General features: G+C 47.4%; 1 protein-coding gene across 1 annotated transcript in view; it reads left to right on the top strand.

Moving 5' to 3' along the window:
• The first annotated feature begins 21,119 nt into the window (after positions 1–21,119).
• MXD4 (MAX dimerization protein 4) overlaps positions 21,120–26,385 on the top strand; it is a 64,202-nt gene continuing 58,936 nt past the window's right edge. The window contains exons 1-2 of the mRNA XM_066573034.1: positions 21,120–21,439; positions 23,198–23,297. Coding sequence (XP_066429131.1) covers positions 21,367–21,439; positions 23,198–23,297 — 173 coding nt within the window. The 5' untranslated portion in view covers positions 21,120–21,366. The remainder of the gene's footprint in view (positions 21,440–23,197; positions 23,298–26,385) is intronic.

The following is a 26,385-nucleotide window of genomic DNA, read 5'->3' as shown; positions in this document are numbered from 1 at the left end:
GAAGAGCTCAGGAAAATCTCCTTCCTCCTGGCTACCAAAGGTATCCAAGAGACTGGAGCATTGACCGAGGGCCATGGTGAATGGTCCCCGGTCACGTGATTGCCGTTGTCCAATAGTATAAAAAGGCAGTGATCTACTTTAGGCCAGTCTCATACAACCGGATATGAATTGTGGATTCCACATGCGTTTGCTCCACAGTAATACGCGGATCAATTAGATGCATTGGATTACACAATTCCGCTCACATTAGCGGGTTGGAATTATGTAATCCACTTGCAGAAAACAGAACGTATGTTCCATTTTACTGCAGATATCCACAACATAGAGCCCGTTGTACTCTATGGTCGTGGATATACCCACAGCCCATTCGCAACTACGTTGTGTACAGGCTGCGAGTACCAGCGTCATCACTAAGCGACAGCACTGGAAATATAAACTAAAAAAAGTGTACTCTGCATGACTGCCTGTGTGAGTACGCAGTTATGCGCAGTACATTTACATGGCTGTACGCAGGGCCATGGCTGGGCTCACAGTTGGGATCTGCTGCAGGCCTCCGCAAGCGTATTCCACATACGAAGGTGTGAGCCCAGCGTTATTCAGATCGCTACCTGTAATGAAGACGTAAATTACAGGTAAGAAGCCCTGGGAACGCTCACTTTCTGCAATTCCAGGAGTAACTTGTTGAGTGCCTTCTGTGTAAGACCGCCGCACCTCAGCAAGCTTATGAGTCTTAGGAGGTGTGAAGCCTCACAGAGCGCCACTTTCTGCACCCCATCTCTGCCACTGAGATCAAGAAATAACCCCCAAAAAGGCCCGAAATTGGGAGGAGCAGGGATACCCGGTTTTATTGCCCCATCTGCCCATCCTAACGAGCCTCCGTAATTACCCCGGGAGGAGAGGGAATTCTTTGAAGAGAGTCATTTTTTTTCCGCACAAGTGAGCAATGGGGCCTGGAATTCATTCAGTTGTGCCCTGAAAGCCAATGGGTGTTCTCTCCATTACAGGCCTATCATGTGTCCTGTAAGTAGATTGGGGCCACAATGGGTTTCTGAACATAGGGCAAACAGGGTTATCAATTTTGGGGTGCAAGTCCTCATTCATATGTGTGCTGTACAAAAAAAAACAGTTTTTAAAATAACACAATTGCCAAAAAAATGAAAATTGTTTTTTTTTTCTTCTGCTTTGCTTAGATTCATTCAAAAACTGTGGGGTCAAAATATGCAGTACACCCCTAGATGAATTCGTTAAGGGGTCTAGTTTTCAAAATGGGGTCATCTGTGGGGGCTTTATATAGCTTTGGGCGCTCAATAGAGATGAGCGAATGTACTCGTCCGAGCTTGATACTCGTTCGAGTATTAGCGTGTTCGAGATGCTCGTTACTAGAGGCGAGTACCACGCGATGTTCGAGATACTTTCACTTTCATCTCTGAGACGTTAGCGCGCTTTTCTGGCCAATAGAAAGACAGGGAAGGCATTACAACTTCCCCCTGCGACGTTCAAGCCCTATACCACCCCCCTGCAGTGAGTGACTGGCGAGATCAGGTGTCACCCGAGTATAAAAATCGGCCCCTCCCGCGGCTCGCCACAGATGCATTCTGACAGAGATCAGGGAAAGTGCTGCTGGTGCCGGAGCTGCTATAGGGAGAGCGTTAGGAGTTATTTTAGGCTTCAAGAACCCCAACGGTCCTTCTTAGGGCCACATCTGACCATGTGCAGTACTGTTGAGGCTGCTTTTAGCAGTGTTGCACAATTTTTTTTTTTATGTATATCGGCCGTGCAGAGCATTGCGTCCGCAGTCTGCAGTCATTGTACAGAGTATAGGGCCAGTACTGGTGAGGCAGGGAAAGAGATATTCAGGCTATATAGGCAGTAGGCTTTTTCCCAAAAATTGGGGAAAAATACTATATTTGGGCTGCCTGTGACCGTCTTCAGTTTACTGCGTGTCTGCTGGGGGTAGTAGTCCTAATTAATACGCAGCTAAGCGTTACAGCAGGCTTGCGCAAAATTGTTTCCTGGATCTGCTGTCTCTGTTACATGATCGCCGTCATCCCGCCAGAGAGAAACAGTATACATAATATTATACGCTGCCTACAGTATCTGTCTGCTGTATCAGCTCAGCATTTTAAAAAAATAGAAGCAAAATACTCAAGGCCTACTACTGGCCTTTGGCCACTTGACTGCTTCTGCGCTGTGAATTCCACTAGCTCAGTCATACGCACCTACGTCTCACTACAGGCGTGCGCAAAATTGTTTCCTGGCTCTGCTGTGCGTTCCGTAAGGGAAGTCAGCCTCCAACCACAGGCCAATAAGCGGCACATTTAATTACAGCGTTCTGTTTCTGCACTACTGGTAATACAGCATGCTGAGGGGTAGGGGTAGGCCTAGAGGACGTGGACGCGGGCGAGGACGCGGAGGCCCAAGTCAGGGTGTGGGCACAGGCCGAGCTCCTGATCCAGGTGTATCGCAGCCGACTGCTGCGGGATTAGGAGAGAGGCACGTTTCTGGCGTCCCCAGATTCATCTCACAATTAATGGGTCCACGCGGTAGACCTTTATTAGAAAATGAGCAGTGTGAGCAGGTCCTGTCGTGGATGGCAGAAAGTGCATCCAGCAATCTATCGACCACCCAGAATTCTGTGCCGTCCACTGCTGCAACTCTGAATCCTCTGGCTGCTGCTCCTCCTTCCTCCCAGCCTCCTCACTCCATTACAATGACACATTCTGAGGAGCAGGCAGACTCCCAGGAACTGTTCCCTGGCCCCTGCCCAGAATGGCCAGCAATGGTTCCTCTCCCACCAGAGGAGTTTGTCGTGACCGATGCCCAACCTTTGGAAAGTTCCCGGGGTCCGGGGGATGAGGCTGGGGACTTCCGGCAACTGTCTCAAGAGCTTTCAGTGGGTGAGGAGGATGATGACGATGAGACACAGTTGTCTATCAATCAGGTAGTAGTAATTGGAGTAAGTACGAGGGAGGAGCGCACAGAGAATTCGGAGGAAGAGCAGCAGGACGATGAGGTGACTGACCCTACCTGGTTTGCTACGCCTACTGAGGACAGGTCTTCAGAGGGGGAGGCAAGTGCAGCAGCAGGGCAGGTTGGAAGAGGCAGTGCGGTGGCCAGGGGTAGAGGCAGGGCCAGACCGAATAATCCACCAACTGTTTCCCAAAGCGCACCCTCGCGCCATGCCACCCTGCAGAGGCCGAGGTGCTCAAAGGTCTGGCAGTTTTTCACTGAGAGTGCAGACGACTGACGAACTGTGGTGTGCAAGGTTTGTCGCGCCAAGATCAGTCGGGGAGCCACCACCACCAGCCTCACCACCACCAGCATGCGCAGACATAAGATGGCCAAGCACCCCACAAGGTGGGACGAAGGCCGTTCACCGCCTCCGGTTTGCACCGCTGCCTCTCCCCCTGTGCCCCAACCTGCCACTGAGATCCAACCCCCCTCTCAGGACACAGGCAATACCGTCTCCTGGCCTGCACCCACACCCTCACCTCCGCTGTGCTCGGCCCCATCCACCAATGTCTCTCAGCGCACCGTCCAGCTGTCGCTAGCGCAAGTGTTGGAGCGCAAGCGCAAGTACGCCGCCACGCACCCGCACGCTGAAGCGTTAAACGTGCACATAGCCAAATTTATCAGCCTGGAGATGCTGCTGTATAGGGTTGTGGAAACGGAGGCTTTCAAAGGTATGATGGTGGCGGCGGCCCGCGCTACTCAGTTTCCAGTCGCCACTACTTTTCCCGATGTGCCGTCCCAGCCCTGCACGACCACGTCTCCCGCAACATTGTACGCGCCCTCACCAACGCGGTTACTGCCAAGGTTCACTTAACAACGGACACGTGGACAAGCACAGGCGGGCAGGGCCACTATATCTCCCTGACGGCACATTGGGTGAATTTAGTGGAGGCTCGGACAGAGTCAGAGCCTGGGACCGCTCACGTCCTACCCACCCCCAGAATTGCGGGCCCCAGCTCGGTGGTGGTATCTGCAGCGGTGTATGCTTCCTCCACTAAACCACCGTCCTCCTCCTCCTCCTCCTCCTCCTCCTATGCAACCTCTGTCTCGCAATCAAGATGTGTCAGCAGCAGCAGCACGTCGCCAGCAGTCGGTGTCACGCGGCACGGCAGCACAGCGGTGGGCAAGCGTCAGCAGGCCGTGCTGAAACTACTCAGCTTAGGAGAGAAGAGGCACACGGCCCACGAACTGCTGCAGGGTCTGACAGAGCAGACCGACCACTGGCTTGCGCCGCTGAGCCTCCAACCGGGCATGGTCGTGTGTGACAATGGCCGTAACCTGGTGGCGGCTCTGCAGCCTCACGCACGTGCCATGCCTGGCCCACGTCTTTAATCTGGTGGTTCAGCGCTTCCTGAAAAGCTACGCACGCTTGTCAGACCTGCTCGGAAAGGAGCGCCGGCTCTGCGCACATTTCTGCAAGTCCCACACGGACGCTGCCACCCTGCGCACCCTGCAACATCGGTTTAATCTGCCAGTGCACCGACTGCTGTGCGTCGTGCCCACACGGTGGAACTCTACGCTCCACATGTTGGCCAGGCTCTATGAGCAGCGTAGAGCTATAGTGGAATACCAACTCCAACATGGGCGGCGCAGTGGGAGTCAGCCTCCTCAATTCTTTACAGAAGAGTGGGCCTGGTTGGCAGACATCTGCCAGGTCCTTGGAAACTTTGAGGAGTCTACCCAGATGGTGAGCGCCGATGCTGCAATCATTAGCGTCACCATTCCTCTGCTATGCCTCTTGAGAAGTTTCCTGCAAAGCATAAAGGCAGACGCTTTGCGCTCGGAAACAGAGGCGGGGGAAGACAGTATGTCGCTGGATAGTCAGAGCACCCTCCTGTCTATATCTCAGCGCGTTGAGGAGGAGGAGCATGAGGAGGATGAGGAGGAGGGGGAAGAGACAGCTTGGCCCACTGCTGAGGGTACCTATGCTGCTTGCCTGTCATCCTTTCAGCATGTATGGCCTGAGGAGGAGGAGGAGGATCCCGAAAGTGATCTTTCTAGTGAGGACAGCCATGTGTTGCGTACAGGTACCCTGGCACACATGGCTGACTTCATGTTAGGATGCCTTTCTCGTGACCCTCGCGTTACACGCATTCTGACCACTACGGATTACTGGGTGTACACACTGCTCGACCCATGGTATAAGGAGAACCTTTCCACTCTCATACCCGAAGAGGAAAGGGGTTCGAGAGTGATGCTATACCACAGGACCCTGGCGGACAAACTGATGGTAAAATTCCCATCCGACAGCGCTAGTGGCCGAAGGCGCAGTTCCGAGGGCCAGGTAGCAGGGGAGGCGCAGAGATCAGGCAGCATGTACAGCACAGGCAGGGGAACACTCTCTAAGGCCTTTGACAGCTTTCTGGCTCCCCAGCAAGACTGTGTCACTGCTCCCCAGTCAAGGCTGAGTCGGCGGGAGCACTGTAAAAGGATGGTGAGGGAGTACGTAGCCGATCGCACGACCGTCCTCCGTGACGCCTCTGCCCCCTACAACTACTGGGTGTCGAAGCTGGACACGTGGCCTGAACTCGCGCTGTATGCCCTGGAGGTGCTTGCTTGTCCTGCGGCTAGCGTCTTGTCAGAGAGGGTGTTTAGTGCGGATGGGGGAATCATAACAGATAAGCGTACCCGCCTGTCAACCGACAGTGCCGACAGGCTTACACTCATCAAGATGAACAAAGCCTGGATTTCCCCAGACTTCTCTTCTCCACCAGCGGACAGCAGCGATACCTAAACAATACGTAGGCTGCACCCGCGGATGGAAGCATTGTTCTCTATCACCATCAAAAACGTGGACCTTTTAGCTTCATCAATCTGTGTATAATATTCCTGCTCCTCCTCCTGAAACCTGACGTAATCACGCCGAACGGGCAATTTTTCTTAGGCCCACAAGGCTCAGTCATATAATTTTTGTAAACAATTTTTATACGTTTCAATGCTCATTAAAGCGTTGAAACTTTCACCTGAACCAATTTTTATTTTAACTGGGCTGCCTCCAGGCCTAGTTACAAATTAAGCCACATTAACCAAAGCGATTAATGGGTTTCACCTGCCCTCTTGGTTGGGCATGGGCAATTTTTCTGACGTACATTAGTACTGTTGGTACACCAATTTTTTGGGGCCCTCGCCTACAGTGTAATCCAATTAATTTTTTGCCCACCTGCATTAAAGCTGACGATACATCAGCTGTGTTGGGCACTGCAATGGGATATATTTATGTACCGCCGGTGGGTTCCAGGGAGCCACCCATGCTGTGGGTCCACAGGGAGTTGTAACTGCATGTGTCCACTTCTAAAGAACCCCAGTCTGACTGGGGCATGCAGTGTGGGCCGAAGCCCACCTGCATTAAACATGACATTACCTCAGCTGTGATGGGCAATGCAATGGGATATATTTATGTACCGCCGGTGGCTTCCTGGCACCCACCCATGCTGTGGGTCCACACGGAGTTGTAACTGCATGTGTCCACTTCTAAAAAACCCCAGTCTGACTGGGGCATGCAGTGTGGGCCGAAGCCCACCTGCATTTAATCGGACGTTACCTCAGCTGTGATGGGCACTGCAATGGGATACATTTATGTACAGCCGGTGGGTTCCAGGGAGCCACCCATGCTGTGGGTCCACAGGGAGTTGTAACTGCATGTGTCCACTTCTAAAGAACCCCAGTCTGACTGGGGCATGCAGTGTGGGCCGAAGCCCACCTGCATTAAACATGACATTACCTCAGCTGTCAGAAACGCTCTTTTCTCCTTAGGGAGAGCAACTATATACTATAAACTAAGTGAGGAGACTCAAATGGCCACGCACGCTCCTCTGGGTAATATGCAAATAAGGGAGATGGAATAAATCCTCCACAGTGCCACCTATTGAAAGGCAGCATTCCTTCGAGTCAAAGTGGGACTTTTTATACAAGTCTTATTACAATGACTGGGAATCAAAAGCAAAGCCAGACTCCATGTACATACAGCTGTACACTGATGATGGGCAATAACCCGGAAACAGCTGTATGTACATGGAGTCTGGCTTTGCTTTTGATTTCCAGTCATTGTAATAAGACTTGTATAAAAAGTCCCACTTTGACTCGAAGGAATGCTGCCTTTCAATAGGTGGCACTGTGGAGGATTTATTCCATCTCCCTTATTTGCATATTACCTCAGCTGTGATGGGCAATGCAATGGGATATATTTATGTACCGCCGGTGGCTTCCTGGCACCCACCCATGCTGTGGGTCCACACGGACTTCACAATAGGGAGTTGTACCTTCCTGTGTCTATGAATTAAAAACCCCGGTCAGGTTGGGGCATGCAGTGTGGGCCGAAGCCCACCTGCATTTAATCGGACGTTACCTCAGCTGTGATGGGCACTGCAATGGGATACATTAATGTACAGCCGGTGGGTTCCAGGGAGCCACTCATGCTGTGGGTGCACACGGAATTCCCATTGCGGAGTTGTACCTGCCTGTGACTATTTATAAAAAAACGCGGTCTGACTGGGGCATGCAGACACCTTGACAGAATAAATAGTGTGTGGCACATAGGTTCCCCATTGCTATTCCCAGCTCCTGATGGCGGTGGCACAGGATTATATTTCTCATTGCTTCTGTACAGCATTGTGGGCTATCGCTCGCCCCTTTTAAAGAGGGTCGCTGCCTAGCCGTGCCAACCCTCTGCAGTGTGTGCCTGCGGTTCCTCCTCATGGCAGATGCACTTATAAATAGACATGAGGGTGGTGTGGCATGAGTGCAGCTGAAGGCTGGGCAGGGACACTTTGGTGTGCGCTGTGGACACTGCGTCGTGCGGGGGGGGGGGGGGGGGGGGTTGGGCAGCATGTAACCCAGGAGAAGTGGCAGCGGAGTGTCATGCAGGCAGTGATTGTGCTTTGTTGGAGGTAGTGTGGTGCTTAGCTAAGGTATGCATTGCTAATGAGGGCTTTTCAGAAGTAAAAGTTGTTGGGAGGGGGGGGCCCACTCTTGCCGCTATTGTGGCTTAATAGTGGGACCTGGGAACTTGAGATGCAGCCCAACATGTAGCCCCTCGCCTGCCCTATCCGTTGCTGTGTCGTTCCCATCACTTTCTTGAATTGCCCAGATTTTCACAAATGGAAACCTTAGCGAGCATCGGCGATATACAAAAATGCTCGAGTCGCCCATTGACTTCAATGGGGTTCGTTACTCGAAATGAACCCTCGAGCATCGCGATAATTTCGTCCCGAGTAACGAGCACCCGAGTATTTTGGTGCTCGCTCATCTCTAGCGCTCAAGAACTCTACAAGTGGGCAATGGGGCCTAAAACACCTTCAACAAAATGTCTGATCTGAAAGCCACTGGCTGCTCCTTTCGGTTTGACCCCATTGTGCATACAGACATAAGATTAGGGCCACAAAGGGGTATGTTTATGAACACAGGACAAACAGAGGGATCCATTTTAGGTTGAAAATCCTCATTTTCATGTGCACTGTAGAAAAAAAACCTGTTTTTAAAATAACATATTTGCAAAAATATGATTTTTTTTTCTCCTCTGAATTGCATTAACTCCTAAAAACCCAACTGTGGGGTCAAAATACTACTGACCCCCCTTATTGAATATATTAAGGGTGTATTTTTTAAAATGGGGTCATTTGTGGTGGTATTTATCATTCTGACACCTATGAGCCTTTACAATCTTGGCTTAGTGTAGGAAAACAAAATGTTCCTCAAAATTGTAATAGCTAATGTTAAATCTGTATTCTCCTAAATGGTTAAAATATAAAGTTTTTCATATGTGCTTCCAGAATAAAGTAAATAGATGGGAATATATCTTATTAAAACTGTACAGTATGTTTGCACATATTTGGAATATTGCAGATAAAAATGTGAAAAGACATTTTTTCAAAATGCTCCCAATTTTGGCGCTTATAATAAATATATTCAAATTCTATCAGTCTTTTTTTACCACCTAAATGAAGTACAATATGTGGCGAAATATCCAATTACTTAGATATGCAAAACCTTTACGGAGTTATTCTATGTTAAAGTGACACGTCAGATTTCCAAAATTTGGCCTGGTCATTAAGGTGCAAACAGGCTTGGTCACTAAGGGGTTAAGGGATTTAAAAAAAGAGGGTAAAATCAACAGGACGTCACGTCACAAAAAAAAAAAGCTGCATTTTTTCCAAAAACATTATGAAAACACCCTAAGGACTCGATCAGACAAGCTATTTTTTTTAGCGCATTATTAGCCATGCTAAAAAAAAAAATCGCATATCGAGTGTAGAAAAATCGTGTGAATCGGTGTATTTGCACTTGCATTTTGTATCTTTTACAGGTGCAATTTTTTTAGCGCTTCTAAAAAACGTACATGAGAACGCTTTCATTGGAAAGCATTGGCTCTAATAGAGCCACTTTTTAAGCGTGGCTAATCGTGTGCTAAAAAAAAAAAACGCTCGTCTGCCCGCGCCCTAAAGGCCATGTACACCTTTGCAAGCTAAGTATTGCTTCAATGCATTTAAAATAAAAAGAGTTTTTCAAAAATCATCCACCATTCTGCGTCCACAGCTCCTATGCAGACCACTGTGTTTGCACGGTAAGACATCGAATAAACCCTATATAAGGTACCTTCACACTTGGCAAAATCGCTGTGGGCATTCTGCAACAGAATACCCGCAGCAATACCACTGGAAATCCATGGTGGACAAATCTGTACCGAAATGCTAGTGATTTGGTAGTGTTTTAAATTGTGGATGAACTGCGGAATTTAACCCTTGTACTTCAAGGGCTGTATTCTGCAACAGAAATCCGCAGCAGAAATAGATATGCCGCGGATTTGGAATCTGCAACGTTTTTCAAAAATGCTGCAGATTCATCGCAGAACACTTCTGCACCATGTGAGAGCTTTTTTAAAATCCCCTCCACATGACTTGTACTGTAAGGCTGGGTTCACACAGGGCGGATTTGTTGTGGTTTTCCTGCGTTTTTTCCGTTGCGGTTTTGCCGCAGAAGAACTGCTTCTGTGGTAAAACCGCTTCAAAGGTTGATTTTGGCTTGCAGATTTTCCTGCGGATTTTCTTGCGGAAAGATCCACAAGCGTTTTTTTTCCGCAGCGCTTTTTTACTTTTTGCAGCGGATTTTGCTGCGTTGATAGAGGTCTATGGACAAAAAAGCGCTGCGGAAAAGACAGAAGAATGGACATGCTGCTTCTTTTAAAACCGCACCCCAGTTGTATTTCCGCACTGCGGCTGTGCGGAAAAAATCCGCCCTGTGCGAACAGCTTTTTTCCAAAACTCATTTGTGCTGCATTGCACTGCAAACGCAGCGTTTTTGTCGCAGTGCGGATATGCAACGGCAATCCACGGCAAAACCGCAGCAAATCCGCCTTTTATGCCACGGGAATATGCCAGTGTGATCTGATGCGTTGGAATCCAATGCATCAGATGCCAGTGCATATAGGCCGGCCGTGAAAACGACAGCAAATATACGCTTATGTAAATAAATCCCATGGGATCACTGCTGTAACTGAAGTAAGGAAAGCATACGTGAAGTGACCTCCTTCTGTATTGACAGGGGTAGATCATCCAGGAAGTCATCCATTGTCGTCTGCAGGAGATTCAGGTACCGCTCCTTCGAATGAACACAGATCCAATGACGGCTCCATGCAGAAGGAAGCCCACTTTGAGTACACAGTTAGGCCGGCTTCACGCGTCACGGCGCCCCCCAGAGACCCCAATACTTACCTCCGGATCCGCAGTCCTACGTCCCGCATGACGCAATAGAGCGCCTGACGCGCCGGCCGCGTCATATGACACGCCCACAGCGTCATATGACGCGGCTAACAGTAGGCGGGGAAGCGGTTTCACGCTATCTTCCACTATCTTCCGCTATGCTACAGCGGAAGATAGCGTGACGGACGGCTTCCATTGACTGCAATGGAAGCCGTCCGCGCGTACACCCGCGGCAAATAGAGCATGCCGCGGGTGAGGATGGGTGATTTTACGGTGCGGAAGATGTTAATGCACAATTTTCAGCAGGATTCTGCTATTTTCAATTCACACCAAAATCCACATGTTAGCAGTGCAGATTTCTGTGCCGATTATTGCACAGGAGGGCATATTCCGTTACATTGTTGTAAAATATTCCGTCCCGTGTGAAAGGTCCCTTACAGATTTTGCATCGGGGCCCAGCACTTTCAACATCTGTAACATAGGGCATAAAATATTCTTGCATATGACTGTGAGCAAAAAATTGTGGCATGCGCCAACGGAAATACCTATGACAACCGTGGTGAAAATAGGTGGCAGAAGCATCAACAATCTCTGTTATGCAGATGACACAACTCTGCTGGCAGAAACAGAAGCACGTCTGAATTAGCGGATACTTAAGGGCTCTTTCACATGACCGCCGGCACCGTAAAACCGCATGAATGGGTGCACAAATCCAACGCAATGCTGTTAGCTCCGCTGAGCTGTTTCCACCTTCCCTTCCCCTCGCTAGCTCCCCTCCTCTCTCCTTCCCTCCAGCTGTTTGCAACGGGAGGGGGCGTGACAGGGGCGGATCAAAGCTCCTCCCTCCTCCCCCTTTGTCTGCAACCAGCAATGGGAGGGGCAGAGCTTAGCTCCACCCCTGTCTGCTCCCATTGCAAACAGCCGGAGGGGAGGAGAGAAGAGGGAGGGAGTTTAGCAGTTACGCTGCTAAACTCCCTCCCACCTCCCTTCTCCGTCCGCTGTCATTGGCTCCCATAGGAGTCTATGCAGAGGCTGACATATTCCAGACAGAAAGATAGTTCCAGGACCATCTTTGCTATCCAGTGTAAAAGCGACCGGCGCTATATTGGCTGGCCGGGCGCTTTTACACCATGGGAATATGCCTGTGTGATCTGATGCATTGGAATCCAATGTATCAGATCGTAGCATATATTGGCCGACCGTGAAAACGGCGACTGACATACGCTCGTGTGCAGGAGCATAGCTAAAGGTTCATGGGGCCGGGTGCAAACGTTTATTTTGGGGCCCCCCAATTTCTCTTAACCCCTTAACACAGAGGAGTAACTTGAAGCTCCTGTGCCCCAATACAAAACCTGTAACAGGACCCCCAGCTATAATGCTTTATTCATAGTACTGGGCTCCCTATATGTAGAAGAGAGGCCTTATGGGCCCCCTAAGGCTCCTGGGCCCGGGTGCAACCGCATTCCTTGCGTCCCCTATAGTTACGCCAGTGCTCGTGTAAATAAGCCCTAAGATTGAGGTTGCATCCACACAGGGTATAAAATCTTGCTACAAAACACATGTATGTAAAGCCCATGCTTTCCTATAGGTTCTTTCAGGCTACAAAACATCTCTCATGTGGATGAACCCATTGGAAAGCACGGGCTTCACATACATGCTTTTCGTAGCGATGATTTTGTAGTAAGATTGTGCATCCTGTGTGAAACAGACCTAAAACCGAAGGAGAAAAATGAGCTTCTGCTTGAATTAAAAGAAGACAAAAATTATGATGACTGCAAAAAATGGCCAAATTTAAACCAAAATCAACAATGAGGCCGCAGAATGCGTGTGCGACTTCATCATCCCTGGTTCGAAAATTAACCAGGCTGGAGAATCTATGCCAGAGATAAAACATAGGATAGCATTGGGGCGAAGCGCGATGCTAAACATGGACAAAATCTGGAAAAGTAGGGATATCAGCATAGCAACTAAACGCAGGATAGTGCAAACCACCGTTTTCCCCATAGCCATGTATGGATGTGAGAGCTGGACTGCGGAAAAAGCTGATAGGAGGAGGATTGATGCGTTGGAGCTGTGGTGCTGGAGAAAACTGCTGCGTATACCACGCAAGCAGAGTCACTGGATAATAAAATGCTTGGACAGATCAGTGGCAAAAAAAAAGAACTGGCGCCAAAGGACACAATGGCCGATACTGTCAGAGCGGATACTGGCACGGATATCACACAGCTGAAAGAAGCAGTGCAAAACTGAAAAAAAAAGGAGGGAGCTCGGCTTTAGGGTGGCCGAGGTTTGTGAACGACTAAACGGCTACCAACAACAACCATTGGATGCCATATTATGAAAAGCATTGGTATTAAAGGAGGATTCGGTGCCCCATAGAAACATTGTATGACGGTTATAGAGGTACAGGGTCCCAACAAATCTTGCAATAATGGCTCCCTGTAAGCAATGTTGGAAGCCCCAAGTGCAGCAGAGGCGGCTGATGATGTCACCCTGTTCTGTATTTCTGATATAGAAGGAAATGAGACTATGTGCTCGTTAATGAGCTTGCATCAGCTTGTCATTTCTGAACTAAATGGAAAAATGCGATCCCCGGTGACTTGAGGTGCCAGAGCAATCATCCAGTAGTGGTAGTCAGTCTGTGCGGAGACTATCCCACTGGGAAGAGTATATCATCTCTGTTGCACTGCTGCTTTCTCCATAGTAACGCTGCCAGACAGACGCTTTTTGTAGAGAAAAAGAAATATTTGTAATCCTCAAAGGTCAGCAAGTGATAAAGCCCGTCCGTCCCTGCCTCCAGGAATGAGACCATCCCAGGGCTCCATCATTGCCCGTGTATCTAAGAGCGTGACACAGTGAATAGAAACCATTGATTTCAGTGGGTTCATTCACATTTATAAACAAAATGCAGCATGTAGTACAATTGTATGCATTCGCTCACCAAGGGTCCCCATAGAAGCCTATAGCGGGTGCGCAATATGCAAGGCGATGCGCAAGACGTTGCACAATTCTGCTGGAAAAAGGAACACCTATGGAACTCATTAGACTAATTGGACATTTAAATTGGGCCGCGGTTGTGTCCCGTCTGCAAAACACAATGCCTTGTGCGGGACAAGTACAGTAAAATACACAGTCATGCACGCATTTATGGAGTAAAAATGTTGCGCTGAGGCGGACACAATTGCGTGTATGCTCGTGTGGAGTTTATTCGCCAAATTTGCACGCGCAATATCCAGTGAATTTAACTCATTGATTTCACTAGGTTCAGTCATGTGTACATTTTTTGCGCATTCATTTTGGGCACACGAAAAAAAAAAACCACAGCATGTCCCGTTTATTTTGCATGAAAATAGCACTAATTAAACGTAATCGCCCGTTGAAATCCATGGGAGTATAGTTCCATCTTTTTCTGTGCAGGTAAATAAACAGACAGTGCGCACGCAAAAAATACTGTAAAACGGACGTGTGCAAAAACACAACGCCATCGCACAAAAAGACAACACAGATTTCTACTTAAACGTGCTTATGCCCTTGTGAAGCCAGCATAAGAGGAGAGGTTAAGGGTTTCGTAAAAGGGGCTCTGAACCTAAGGGTGCATTCACACGAGCGTAGGCGTATTTACGTTCGCACGTGCACAGCGTATAATCGCCAGAAAGAACGTTTTTCGGCGATCATGACCAGAGCTAGAAAGCGTATTATCGTTTGTTCCTACTTTGCAAACTATCTTTTCGGCCATCGAATATGCGTTGGCGCGTATTTCGGTCGCGTATGTTCCGTGTTTTTTTCGGGTTGCCGTTTTTACGCGCCGTAAAATCGCCCGTGCAAACGAATACATTAGAAACCAATGCCTCAGATGGTCACGTTTATACGATTGGGCGCAAAAACGCGCCGTTTATGCACTCGTGTGAACGCACCCTAAAAGCAGTATTGCAATTTTAACAAAAAAGGTGATACTTTGTAACAATAAAGTAATTTACTTTTTTAATATACTTTCTGCAACAATTTGTCACAAAGTTCAAGTTCTGTCCTGGTCACATAGGTGAATGGCTTGTTACAGCACAGTTATCATACCGGCTGCTGCACAACCGGCCTCGTTGTTACGGCAGAACCCACATCATACGTACACTTTTTGTCCGCACATGGATCTCAAGTCTGCGTGAGGAGAAGGGAAAGGGACCTATTATTTGTATAGTGCCAACTTATTCCACAGCGCTTTCAGGTAATTTTTTTATTTATTACTCATTTTACTGACCTCAGAAGGATAGAGGGCTGAGTCAACCTTGAGCCGGCTACCTGAACCAAGTGGAGATTGAACTTGCAACCTTCAGGTTGTGAGCTTAGGACTACACTCTGCACCACACGAGGCCCGAGAGAAAAGCTATGCTCTAAGGAGCTGATTAGCATTACAGTGGGGGCTTCTTCACACGGGCATGTACTTGTCCCGTTATAATAGTCGCGGCCGCATAATGGGACAAAATGAAACCATTGGCTTCGTTTTCACTAGCAGCATTCTCGCCTATTAATTGTACGGGCGAAAAGAGATAGCGCTTGCCCTATAGTTAATACTATGTGCGGGAAAGATAGGGCAGGACCTATCTTCCGGCTATTGAAGCTAAATATGCCATGTGAACCAGGCCTTAAGGTCCATTTACACGCAAAGATAATTGCTCAAAATTCATCAGAAACTGACAGTTTGAGCAATTATTTTGCGTTTGGTATTAATGGTCTAATCAGTCCATTAGTAGTTAACTAGCCTCATTTACATGTATTGAGAGAACAGGGGGTGATCTGTTCTCTAAATAAATTGCTATTGTTCTCCGGCGGACTTCCGGCTACATACAATGCTATCAGCGCTGGCGGTGGAGAACACGGCATGCCGCCCTTCTTATCAGGGACGATGGCTGTAATGCTAAGCTGAACTCAGCGATGGACGAAGAGTGCACGATGGGCACACATTTACACGCAACGGCTATCACTCAAAAGCCGTAGTTTGGACAAATTTTGAGTGATCGTTGCGTGTAAATCAGCATTTAGGGAGAAGCAAATTGTGAAGCTGTTGAAGGCTTACACTTCCCAGGGGGCCGCAGGGGACGGCAGCAGGCAGTAACCTGACAGTGGATCGGGAAAACATTCTGCTCCATTCTTTAGTCCAAATCACAGAAAAAGCACATATCAATTAAAAAAATCACAGAAGTTGGCAACACAGAGGGAGCATTCACACGGGTGAGGAGCACACACAAATTCTGTCCAATTGCGATATGGACGGCGTTTACACGTGAAAAGGACACACTTCATGTACAATTTTTAATCATATGACCAATTTTTCTCTCTTGGACTGAGATGGATAAATCGCAGCATGTCCTATTTCTGGGTCATTCTTGATTAAAGGGGTTGTCCCGCGCCGAAACGGGGTTTTTTTTTTTTTGCAATAGCCCCCCCGTTCGGCGCGAGACAAACCCGATGCAGGGGTTAAAAAAGAAAACCGGATAGTGCTTACCTGAATCCCCGCGCTCCGGTGACTTCTTACTTACCTGGTGAAGATGGCCGCCGGGATCTTCACCCTCGGTGGACCGCAGGTCTTCTGTGCGGTCCATTGCCGATTCCAGCCTCCTAATTGGCTGGAATCGGCACGTGACGGGGCGGAGCTACGAGGAGCCGCTCTCCGGCACGAGCGGCCCCATTCAGAAAAGTAGAAGACCGGACTGGGTAAGCGCATCTAATCGGGCGATTAGACGCTGAAAATTAGACGGCACCATGGAGACGGGGACGCTAGCAACGGAGCAGGTAAGTGAATAACTTCTGTATGGCTCATATTTAATGCACGATGTACATTACAAAGTGGATTAATATGGCCATACAGAAGTGTATACCCCCACTTTGTTTCGCGGGACAACCCCTTTAAGAATCGCCCATTATTTCCTATCGCAGGCAAAAAAAAAAATTGCACGTTAATGCGAGTGCGATGCAATTTTTAGACATTTATGGGAGATTCAGACGACCGTATTCACGTACTTTTTCTTTTCATTGGGTTCATTCTCACTATCCTTTTTTGTATTTTGCTCAAGTGAAAAAAACACAGCATGTTTTTTTTTTGTGCGCATTTGTGCACCTTGGGCGCCGGGGAAATGGATAACACCGTGGACTGATTAGGCTGCACAGCCTTTGTAATCATGGTGCAGGTTTGTCCCGCGCCAATGTAAAATGCCCTATAACACGCCTGATTGCGCAACCTTCACAGTGCAAAGGTGATGCTACCGCAAGCGTTTTTGTGCTTATGATTTCCTAAAAGGATTTGCTGCTGCGCCACAGAGACTGTGTAAGGCTATTTGCCGCAAGAAAATCACGGCAATTTCGCGTCTTAGCTCTGCTTTTTCTTGCAAAATCATTGCTCCCGCACGCGATTTTTTAGCACGTTTTTATCGTGTGATTCTGCCGCGATTTTTTTTGTGAAAGTCAACAGGAATTTCTAATGTTAAAATTGCATCGCAATACAACGCAATTTTGCTGCATTGCGATGCAATAAAAAGGAGGCTCCATAGGGAAACATGGGAGATTAAAAAAACACACATTGCAGAAAGATAGAGCATGCCGCGATTTTTTGCTCTTGCAACATCGCATGAGTGAAAACATCGCTAATGGGAAGGAAATCATTATAAATCATTGGTTTCATAATCTGCTTTTTTTTACACGATTTTCTCGCCCGTATGAAACCACCCTAGGGCGCCTCCACACTTGCGATCTTGATATCGCTGCTTTTTTAACACGAATGTCAATAGGACTTTCTAATGTTAAAAAAGCATCACGCAAAAATCGCAAAATACAAACTTTAGAAAGTCTTATTGACATTTGCGCTAAAAAAACGCAGCGATATCACGATCGCAAGTGTGAAGGCGCCCTTACTGAGTGAAGGCTCTGCTGGGAGCTGCCACTGCAGAAATGAAGCAGCCTGCAGATGAACTGGTGTTGCCATAGAGGAAACGGCATCGGAAGCCTGAGCCCCTGAATATGAGAGAGACTGTACGGTCTGAGTCAATGCCGAGATCCAGAGATAAGAGCCATGTGTAGAACAGAAAGAGCATATGACTGCACAGCACAGCAATGAACCAATACCAAAAACAATGAGGAATGAATTGTCAACTAGTTGTAAGTGAGGCTGGCCTCAGTAAAAAAAACAGTTCTGTGAACTTTAAGCTATACTAGTGTTTGTGGGTATGAACTAAGATAGGGCGACAGGAACGTGCACCTAAGGAGTTTGACAGATGAGCGTGCGTGCAAATACGCTCGCATGTCAGCGCATAATGTAATTTTGTGCTCTTACAGTAAAGAACCCCTTCCGTGTCGGTGTATGTTTATATAGCCATCTTTTGAGATTTGAAAAATACATGCCTTTTTAATGCTATTTTTGCTGTGGTTCAAAAATGCAGGAAAAAAAGACAAGTGTGAATGCAGCCTTAGGCCACTCTAACACACAGTGTCTGTAAAACGGGCCACGAAACGCGGCCAGATATCACGCTCGTGAAAGTGAGATGTCTCCCCACCATGGGATGCGTTTGTGTCAAAAACGCCTCCCATCACTTCAGTACAGTTGCAGTCCTCTGGGATGTCGTGTTTCCCATGGGATACCTTGCATCGCACGCCGTACAATGTGTTTTCCGGCCCCATTGAAAAAAAAAAGGGGTGATGCGTTCCGAGGAACACGCAAAGATAGAGCATGCTGCGATTTTTTCAGGATGCGATGAGAAAAAAAAAAAACGCTCATGTATATGATTCCATTCAGAAGAATGAGGTTCATATTAGTGCGTCTCGCAATGCACAAATCTCACGTGATTTTCTCGGCAGTGTGACAGCGGCCTTACAGACGCATCACTGTCAGTGAATAGCTGCAGCAGTCACATGTGGATACACCACTGCTGGTGCCTGATAAGCGGAGACCAGCAACCAGCGAGGCATCAGCCCGGGAGTGTCAGCGGATCGGCTGCCCTGCAACAGCTTCTCTTCTGGTTTACTGTAGTTTGAGGAAAAACGCCATATAGTTTGTGCCATATATTTTTTTAGGCGTTTTTGTTGTGTTTTTTTTCATTAACACTGTAGGTTTTAGAGAACTTTCAAGCACGCTACAAACAGTGCTTTTTTTACATCACTTTTCATCACTTGGGGCACTCCTTTTTTTTTTTTTTTTGACGGGTCCACAGCATTTTTTTCAAAAAACTCAACATGCTCTAGGTTGGATGTTTTTTTTTCCCCAACATTTTCCCATAGACTTCTCTGTATGGGACACTATTACATAATAGGTGCCACAGAGGGGGACACTATCACTTAATTGGGGCCACAGAGGGGGACACTATTACATAATAGGTGCCACAGAGGGGGACACTATTACTTAATTGGGGCCACAGAGGGGGACACTATTACATAATAGGTGCCACAGAGAGGGACACTATTACTTAATTGGGGCCACAGAGGGGGACACTATTACATAATAGGTGCCACAGAGGGGGACACTATCACTTAATTGGGGCCACAGAGGGGGACACTATTACATAATAGATGCCACAGAGGGGGACACTATCACTTAATTGGGGCCACAGAGGGGGACACTATTACATAATAGGTGCCACAGAGGGGGACACTATCACTTAATTGGGGCCACAGAGGGGGACACTATTACATAATAGGTGCCACAGAGGGGGACACTATTACTTAATTGGGGCCACAGAGAGGGACACTATTACCTAATTGGGGCCACAGAGGGGGACACATACTTAATTAGGACCAGAGAGGAGGTTATTATACCTAATTGGGGCCACAGAGGGGCACATAATTACTTTATGGGAACCTCAGAAGGGCACTAGTACTTCGGGGATATGGAGAGGATCATTTGGGATTAAAGCAGGATGGGGGAAATCGTGGCTTGAAGAATTTTTCATGATAGTCAGGGCCGAGATATAGAAGAACAACTAAAATACACGACTCCGTATAAGACGTCAGCTGTGAGCTCTGGAGGTACCTGCACTGTATTAGGCCTCTTTCACACGAGCGTCATTTGGACGCAGAGTAGGTGCATCAGAAAACTGCATCTAAAAGAACCTATGCGTTTTTGACGTGCCTAAAAAAAGGTGCCCGTCATACGCTCCATAGACTACGTCCTATCTTTTGACAGCACAACGCCGGCAGCTCCATAGACTATGGGAGACTAGGCAAACTGGCCAGCAAAGGAAGATGAAGGGAGTCACCTGCCATGGAAATGAAGGAATTTCGACACTGCGGGGACTCCCTTCATCCCTGCGGGGATTCCCTTCATCCCTGTGGGGATGCCTTTCATTGTTCTGTTGGCTGAGGGATTTCAGGGCTGACTTGGTTGGGGCTATTCTTTGTTCATGTGATTTAGTGTTCCGATAGCCGCAATCCTTTAGCGTGGCTATCGGAGCGCTAAAATGACATTTATATGCGAAGGCCTTACTGTTTGTGCTGTTATCTATTACGTGGCGGCTGTACTACTTGGAGCTAGTATTCTAGAGCCGACCGTATTATATAAACTGTTTTATAGAATATATATACTTTTTGGGGGGTGGGGTTACCTGGTGGAATAACACAGGTAACAATCACACTTCCTGTTAAGCCACGACCCCAAACCATGCCCCCCAAAATATGCCTGTAATACTCCGTTCTAAAAGCCCGTTGATTTATTACATTTACACCTGCGCTTTTCAAACGTGTATTTGGGATGTAAAAAAACCAACCTATTTTGGCGTGTAATATGCACCATTATAGTCTATGGGTGCATAAAATACACGTTATATACTGCATATTACACGGGTAATATGCGCTCGTGCGAGTTAGCGATTACTAGGCCTTTAAAGCCACTTTTCCATCATCAGTTCCCACCCCCAGCTGTAAGCATGCTGTAATAGAGTATATATAGTGACACGCCTGTGATTTATAAATTACACCTTCTAATTGTACAGTATAATTTACAGAGTAGGCCTGAGGGGAGTTCTACGTTTTTCTCTCGGCCTCTGTCTTTGACTACAGTCCCTACACCGGCCGTGTCCCCTTCTGTGTTTTTTTTTTCCTCTCCTTTTCAACTTTTCTCTTCCTCACAGCAACGTCAAGTTCAGCGTCTCCCATTGGCCAACGCTTGAGCGAGCATCCCCGCTGTCACAGTCACTTTACATGTCCAATCAACGTTAAGCGCCTACTTAACATGCACAAATGCGTCCAATCACATGTCAAGTGGGCGCGGCTTCACTCTTTGTTGCTAAGCTTCGGCATCTCAATCGTTACCATCCCTTTCAGTAAGTTGATTGGGATCTGTCAACATTCTCCGTGCGTCTCCTCCCCTTTCTCCCTGCCCCGCCCTTTACAATTACGAACACCATTTCTGTTGGCTGCTACGAAACCGAAAACCACGCCTTCCCGCTGTTTCCCGCTTTCTGATTGGATGATGTTGTTGTCAATCGGCGTATGTCAAACGAAGCTGTGCTCCCTTTTATATGGACTAAGAAGTCGTCTCAACTCCTTGTAGTTCGTCCCACTTCATCTTGTTTTGATTTTTTCCCCTCTTCGGTCAGGGACGAAGTAAATAGTTTTTTTAATTTTTTTTTTTAAGCAGAACAGCCAGCTAGTTTTCCATCTATTATATAGAGAGACATATATTTATATGCTGAGGATGGAGTTGAACTCTCTGTTAATCCTTCTGGAGGCAGCTGAATATTTGGAGAGAAGAGACCGAGGTATTTGTCACTGACAACTGGGTGTTCTATGGAGGGAGAGGGCTGCTGCTGCAAGGGGCTGCTGGGCATTGGGGACACTGCTAAGTCATACTTCTAGCTTGTACATATACTTCTAGATATATTACTCTGCACCGGCTCTATATACACACTTTGCACTTGCATATACATGAGCACACTTGCAACTGTATATGCTATATATACAGTATGTATGTGTGAGATATATATATACACACACACTTAGCATGCTACTTCTTTACATATTTATGTATTTGCAATCCCAAAAATGGCGTGATTGGAAGCGTGCATGCAAAATCTGCAACCCAAAAAAGTCACAATTTGAACAGCAACATTTGCACCGTCTGAATATACACACTTTGCACTTGCATACACATAAGCCCATTTGCTAATGTTTCTATATGTATGTGTGTGTGTGTATATATATATACACAAAGTATTTGCAGTCTAAAAAATGGCGTGATTAGAAGACTGTGTGCAACATTTACACCGACTGTATATGCACACTTTGCACTTGCCTTCATGTAAGCACACTTGCTAATATATATATATTTGGCATGCTATTTTTCTCTCTATGTGTGTGTATGTATGTATATATGTATATATATATATATATATATATATATATCTGCAACCCCAAAAACATCACAATCCAAATTGTGTGCCCAGCACCCCAGCTGCCTGTATATACACACTTTGCACTTGCATACACATTAGCACACTGGTATGTATATATATATATATATATATATATATATAAATATAATACGTATTTGCAACCCGAAAGATGATGCGATTCGGACTTCGCCTGCAACATTTGCACCGATGTGGCACTTACATTTAATATTTGTCATACGACACACTTGACAGCACTCTCCGAGCACGCTGCGCAGCGAAATTCTTTGCAAAAATAGACCGAAAACGATTTAATAGTAATGTAAAAAAAAAAAGGCGCAGGACGCAGTTACTGGCGTCGATTCTTTTTCTCTAGAAGCCCCCGTGGTGTGTGGCGTACATCCCAGGAACATGAAGCAGCACTTGCTTTCTGGGTGATACGTGTACCTGCTTGCGCTATTCTGGATGATAGTGGAGCAGCTACATATACATGCCATGCAGATACATTGTATTCTGCATCCTCCCTAATATTATACCATGTGTACAAGCAGCACTACACGCCTGTCACGTGTACATCATGGCTGCATGTGCAGGGACGTGTTCCCCTCTGCATTCTATTACTACATGCTACCGTGTCAGTAATGAGCTCACCCTGCCTGTCAGATCAGCTGCAGCTGACATATGAAAGGGGAGGTGTTCTTGTGCTACAATGTAGCAGAGCTGACTTTGTTTGCTTTGGGACTCTGTTGTTTGTGCAACGTGTGAATAAGATAAGTGCATTATCTGCTACCCGCAGAAAGAAAATACATAGCGTAGCTGTTAAGTTCGCCTTCTCAACTCTGCGGGGTTCACAAACTTAGCTCTGCTACAGTAGATCTGCAAACTCCTAAATGCTAGAACCGTATATTCGATTCTGTGTAATCGGCACTTCTGCATTCAAGACCTCCAGAGCCGCTACTACAGCTCTGCCATGTCTGACATGCATTCAGCTCTGCTACATCCACACATGCACTAAACTCTGGCAAAGCGACATACACAACTCTGCTATGTGTGTGAAACTCATTCTGCTCCATCTGTACCTTGTTGCACAGAATTCTGCTAATAACCCCCCTGTGTCTCTCTTTGCAGAAGCAGAACACGGCTATGCATCAGTTTTACCCTTCGACAGTGATTACTCCTTGAAAAAAACCAAAGCAGCCTCACTATCTAGAAAATCCCAGAATAACAGGTAACTAGAGAAGGCCCCGAGCACCAATCCCTTGGAGGCCACCAGAGGGAGGTGCTGTGGGCCGTCGCCATCTTTCCTGCCTGGGCTTGGCTCTGTTTTGATTTCATATAAACACTGCCACGCGTACACCATGCCTGCGAGCCCCGCTCCGCACTTCCCCGTGATCCCTCACACCCACTGTCACTTTGGCCGTCCCCTTTCCGTGCTCACAATTACACTGTCCTTGCACTACTTTATTTTAATCCCTGTCCTGTACTCTCCCCACTGATCCCGTCCAGATGACACGTCTCTGCTGCGCCCGCACACGCACACACACACGCCTCGTGGAGATCTTCCTAAATTAGACCATGGCCGTTGCTACAAAATTCAACTTTTTTTTAAAGTTATCGACTTCTACCCTAAAATGTTCTCGCGCAAAAAGTTCTTGACTGCAAAAAGTTTTTGCAATTGTTGTTTTCTTTCCCTGTTGCTTTAAATGTAACAGCCCCCTCCCCGCCCTTGTGGGGTGCGTGCCAGAGCGGAGTTGTAGTCTTTACACAGACGGGCGCTGCTTTCGTGGAGTTTTGAAACTTTTCTGCAGCAACGCATTTCGTCAGTTTGTATCTCTAAGGACATATTACGGCTCTGGCGAACGATGCTGAGCCGACGGCTGTTGTCTTTTCACTCGGCATCAGTTTGAGTGTTTTTGTTATAATTTGTGTTGATTTTTGAGGATTGTGCATAGCTTTTTTTTTTTAAATATTTTCTTAAAGGGCTAGTACAACCTGCTTCAGCACCGCATTTTAGCATCTGTATTATGGCTGCAACACTTGAACCCCCCCCATGTGTTAGCTGAGCTGAAGTTAAAGTGACTCTGATTGGCTGAATGCAGGGACCAATCAGAGGCAGCTCACAGCTGTCATTCAATAGCTGAGAGCTTCCTCTGATCAGTCACAATTCTCAGCCAATCAGAGGCAGCCCTTTTAGCAGGCGGGGATGTAAAATCTCCGCCTGCTGAATACTCCTCAGAGCAGTGCAGGGAGAAGAGCCGGCTGGATGCGGCTGAGCCCCGGCAGCTGCAAAGAGGTGAGTATACATTTTTTTTTTATTTTTACACTTTTTTAGGATGGCTTTCAGGGAAGGGCTTATATTTTAAGCCCTTCCCCGAAAATTACTACAGTGCTGGCCGGCAGCCTATTGCTTTCAATGGAGCCGGCTGTATTGCCGGCTCCATTGAATTCAATGGGAGAACATCGTTCTCCTCTATGACAGCTGTGGCAGAGGATCACAATCTTCAGTATATGTTCTCAATGGAGTCGGCGCTGCTGCCGCCGGCCCCATTGAGGGCAAGGTGAAACCTTGGATGCAGGAGCATCCAGGGGTTCCACATACACAGAACACCGATTTGTCGCAGAACGCAGTTACATGCGTTCTGCGAATCGTTGTGTCCTATAATTTTCGCTGCATGCGTTTGTGTGAATGAAAAATTCGCACATGTGACCGCTCCCATTGCAAAGCATTGGGTCTATATAGATGCGGATCGCAAACGCAGCTGTCAGACGCGCGTACAAACGCCCGTGTGACTGAACCCTAAGGCCGAATGCACACAGCCGGGTCGGGTTCTGCATGCGAGATCCGACCCCGGCTGGTAATTCTGTGTACCTGTCCGGATTCTTCATAATCTCTATTGCGAATGGGCCGGTTGGCGCACATGCGCAGTACAGATTATGCCTCGCCATTGCTGGGCAGTGATACGGAACCCGCGGCCTTTCCGCAATGATGATTTCGGAGGGGCTGCTAAATGAACGGCTTCCATTGACCTCAATGTAAGCCATCCGCGCTGAAATAGAACATGCTGAGTTTTTTCCTTTGCAAGCAGAAAATCGCAATTGATTTCCGCTCGTGGACAGGGAAAAGCGGTTTTCAATATCATGTTTATGGGCAGTATTTGCTGTGAAATCCGGAGGCGGATGCCCGCTTTGGATTCCGCAATGCAAATACGCCCGTGTGCAGTGGGCCTTACTGTGCTGCCAGTAACTAAGCCCATATTTCTTTAAAGGAGTCCCACCTTATTTATACAGGCGTGATTCACATCCAGTTAGGCCAGTCGCACGTTCGATAGTCCGTGTTAAAATAACACAGCATTCGCTATTCTGGTCCATCTTGACCAACAAGAACAGCCCATTCAAGAATCGGGCGCCACACGGACCGCATTCGTGTAGTGGTTGGTGTTTTTGCATCCGATTTTGCAGGTAGTACAGGCCTGTACAAGTAAGACTTTACCCATATGTTCCAGGAGGCGGTAAGTGGCCAAATAGGTGACTAAATTTACCTTTTACGTTTTGCGCCATTCCTGTCAAACAATAACTTGTCACATATGGAAACGTGACTGCAGTCATTCATTGGCCACCGTGGTGACGTCACTCTGAATGACACGTCTTTACGCCACTAATTGGTTTAAGGAACGGTGCAGGCCTCTGCAGGAAAGTAGCCCGGTGCCACGCTCCTATGAGAGCTGTCAAAAAGAAAATCTGTCTTTGTTGCCCATAGCAAACAATCACGCAAACGCATTTTTGCAGCGTAATATGTACACATAATCAACTAATTACACTAATTGCCTATTTCAATGAACGGAAGCATTGTTGCGTGTTTTTTTTTTTTGCGCCCGCAAGAAGTACAGTTAAACACACACGTGCAATACCCAGATGGGCAGCGCATAGATGGGGGCAGCACTGTGTCAGGGAAAGTTAGTATAGTATTGAGTAGGGGTGTCAGCTGTCTGACTATGGTCATGGCCTATTCAATGCCTAAACACGTCTTTGTATGCAATGAAGGACTGCATGAGAGGTCTACGCTGTGCGTCGCTGTGTGCACAGGGACCCTGCAGGAGATTATTCATAGGGGGCATTTGCTTTATAATTTATAGGCACGTGGCGAGGGGGCTCTCTGACGCTCGCTCACAGCTGTTTAAAACGAGTTTTTCCACCGCTAACACTTTTGGCGTATTTATAGGATATTCCATAAATGGATGTGGGAGTCCACGTTCTTGAACCCTCAGGATCGCCTAAACAAAGGGTTGCTGCACTCGTCCGAGTGTCCCTACCAGTAC

The sequence above is a fragment of the Eleutherodactylus coqui genome, chromosome 7 (genome assembly GCF_035609145.1).
Source record: "Eleutherodactylus coqui strain aEleCoq1 chromosome 7, aEleCoq1.hap1, whole genome shotgun sequence".
In the NCBI taxonomy this organism is placed as follows: Eukaryota; Metazoa; Chordata; class Amphibia; order Anura; family Eleutherodactylidae; genus Eleutherodactylus; species Eleutherodactylus coqui.
This window is presented reverse-complemented; position numbering and strand designations above follow the sequence as displayed.